General features: G+C 51.7%; 1 protein-coding gene across 1 annotated transcript; it reads left to right on the forward strand.

Moving 5' to 3' along the window:
- Nucleotides 1-1,222: 1,222 nt before the first annotated feature.
- LOC148848690 (uncharacterized) lies at nt 1,223-2,482 on the forward strand. Its single transcript, XM_088951352.1, has 2 exons — nt 1,223-1,348; nt 1,715-2,482. The coding sequence occupies exons 1-2, from the start codon at nt 1,223-1,225 to the stop codon at nt 2,480-2,482; spliced, it is 894 nt and encodes a 297-aa protein (XP_088807478.1).

Below are 2,482 nucleotides of genomic sequence, written 5' to 3' on the forward strand. Positions count from 1 at the left end.
TCTCTGCCTATAAAAAGGTATCTCCAATTCAAGGTAAGGGATTCCAACTTCTAGCACCCATATTGTTACTCTGCTCAGACCAGTACCCTTATTGCTCGGCTCAACCATCCACCACCTTCTACTGACTTGAGGGTCGGAGTGCCTACCCGGGGATAACTCCTCGGGCCTCTAACTTTTCTTTCTTGATCACAGGTCTGGAAGCATGGCTCCGTCCTACCACCTCGGCTCCACCCAGTTGGCAAGGACTATTTGATTGCCTTCCTCGGTTCGTGCACCACCTCGGATCGAGCAGCATCAGATTGGTGCTGTCAGTGGAAAATGCACAAAAATCCTTTCCCGAAATCTTTATCTCTCACCGTACAATCAAGAAAGCGATCATGATGCCCAAGAATTAGCCTGAGCGATCAACCGGCCAATCCCCATCTCGGGAATCTCGTTGCCACAGCCCTCCCCATCAAAAAACCTAGCCTTCGGCCGCGGTTGACCCCGTACACTTCCAGCCCCTCCCCCCTCCCCCCATAAAAATTTGGGTTACGTGGCACTACCCAATCAGGTCGTCCCTCCTCCTGCCCTAACGCATACGAAGGATGATCCTTGTCCCGAGGACCCCAAAACGTATCGACTAGTCAAGAGGAGAGTGTGGTCTCATCAAGAAAGACAAGAAATGGCAAGAAGATCCGCCTCCTCTACCCGCTCTCGCAAACCGGACAACTATAGTAGGACACATCAATTTGTGTAGATCCCCACCAAAGAAACACTCAGCAAGCGGACGCCACCCCGTATGGTCTCTTTCGCTAAGTCCCGTTCGGTAAAGAATGTTCTGCACACCCCAAGAAGGAAAAGACCACACATACCGCAGCCACAGACAATAGGGATGCCAAGATCCATGAGCTTCGACAACATCTAGAGGAGTTACAACACAACCAAGTTTAGAAGAGCACGACACCACCCGTAGATCAGCCCACGTGGCCAACCGCCCAGCCCAACAAGGAGATGCCCTTCATCCAGGAGATAATAGATGAGGTACCCCCGCGGGGTGGCGGGCACCCCAGTTCGAGAAGTACGATAGAAATACTGACCCATCCGACCACATCGCGGCACTAAAAGCTTAGATGATGTTGCATGGATCATTCGAGGGCCTGATGTACAAAGCCCTCGTGGCCACCCTCAAGGGCCCGGCCCTGGCTTGGTATTCCTCTCTACCCCCATGCTCCATAGCGTGATGGGAGCAGTTGGAAACCCAGTTCCTGGCATAGTTCACAGCAAGCCAGAAGCACTGGGAAACTTTGGCCAGCCTCATGCAAGTGCAACAAAGGAAGGCAAAATCTCTCAGGGACTACCTGGTGAGGTTCAACAAGGAAGCGCTACATGTCAAGAACCTAAACCAATCTGTGGCCATCACCACCATACAGCACGGGCTCCGCCCTTCACCGTTCAACTTCTCCATCTTCAAAAATCCTCCCCAAACCCTAGTTGTGCTAATGAGCCATGCGCGGAAATACATCAACATAGAAGAGGCCTAGACGCAGCTATAGGACAAAGAGGAAAAACCAGACAAGAAGAGGAGGGACACAAAGGAGTAGAAATCAGAGAGATCGGATCGAGACCATAGGAGGTAGGATCATTGGCCTGACCGCAGACCACAGACACCTCCACCGACCTATCGCAGTCTGAAATTCTAATGCAAATCAGTGACCGCAATTATGTCTGGTAGCTTGAAAAGATGAAAATACAGGGCAACAAGAGGAATTGCGAAAAATATTTTGAGTTTCACAGGGACCACAGACACGATAAGGACAACTGCTTTGACCTTCGCAACCACACCGAGGACCTGATCAGGCGCGGGTACCTCAATGGATTCATCGACAAGAGTGAGAAGCCAGCTCAGGAGGAACCACACACAGAAAATGCTCGGCCACCACCCCGAGCTCCTCTTGCTGGTGTAATTCAGGTGATATCCAAAGGGATCGCTGTAGGAGGAGAGAGCAGCTTGGGGCACAAGAAATATGCACGGCTGTGCGAGATCGACAACTGGGGACAAAAGAAGCAGCGAGATGATCCAATCACCTTGATAGAAGATGACCTCCGAGGGGTACAGACCCCACACGACGATGCCCTAGTGATCACGACAGAAGTAGCCAACTTTGAGGTGTGCCGCATCCTAGTTGATACAGGTAGCTCAGCGGATGTCCTCTTCAAAGAAGCATTCGACAAGCTCAGCATCGACAAAAATCGCCTTACCCCCGTCAACACTCCCCTGATGGGTTTGTTCGGGGAGTCCTTCATACCAACCAGGAGGATAACCCTCCCCCTTCTAATCAGAGATGGCAACATCACCGCAACGGCCATGGTAGACTTCATCGTGGTCCGTTGCCCAACCTCTTACAACACTATCCTCGGCAGGCCAACCCTCAATGCTCTGCGGGCCTCTGTCTCCACCTTCCACCTTCTGGTAAAGTTCTCGACCCAGTATGGCATGTGA

Source organism: Nelumbo lutea, chromosome 6 (assembly GCF_056320005.1).
Source record: "Nelumbo lutea isolate HS-2025 chromosome 6, American lotus-T2T, whole genome shotgun sequence".
NCBI lineage: Eukaryota > Viridiplantae > Streptophyta > Magnoliopsida > Proteales > Nelumbonaceae > Nelumbo > Nelumbo lutea.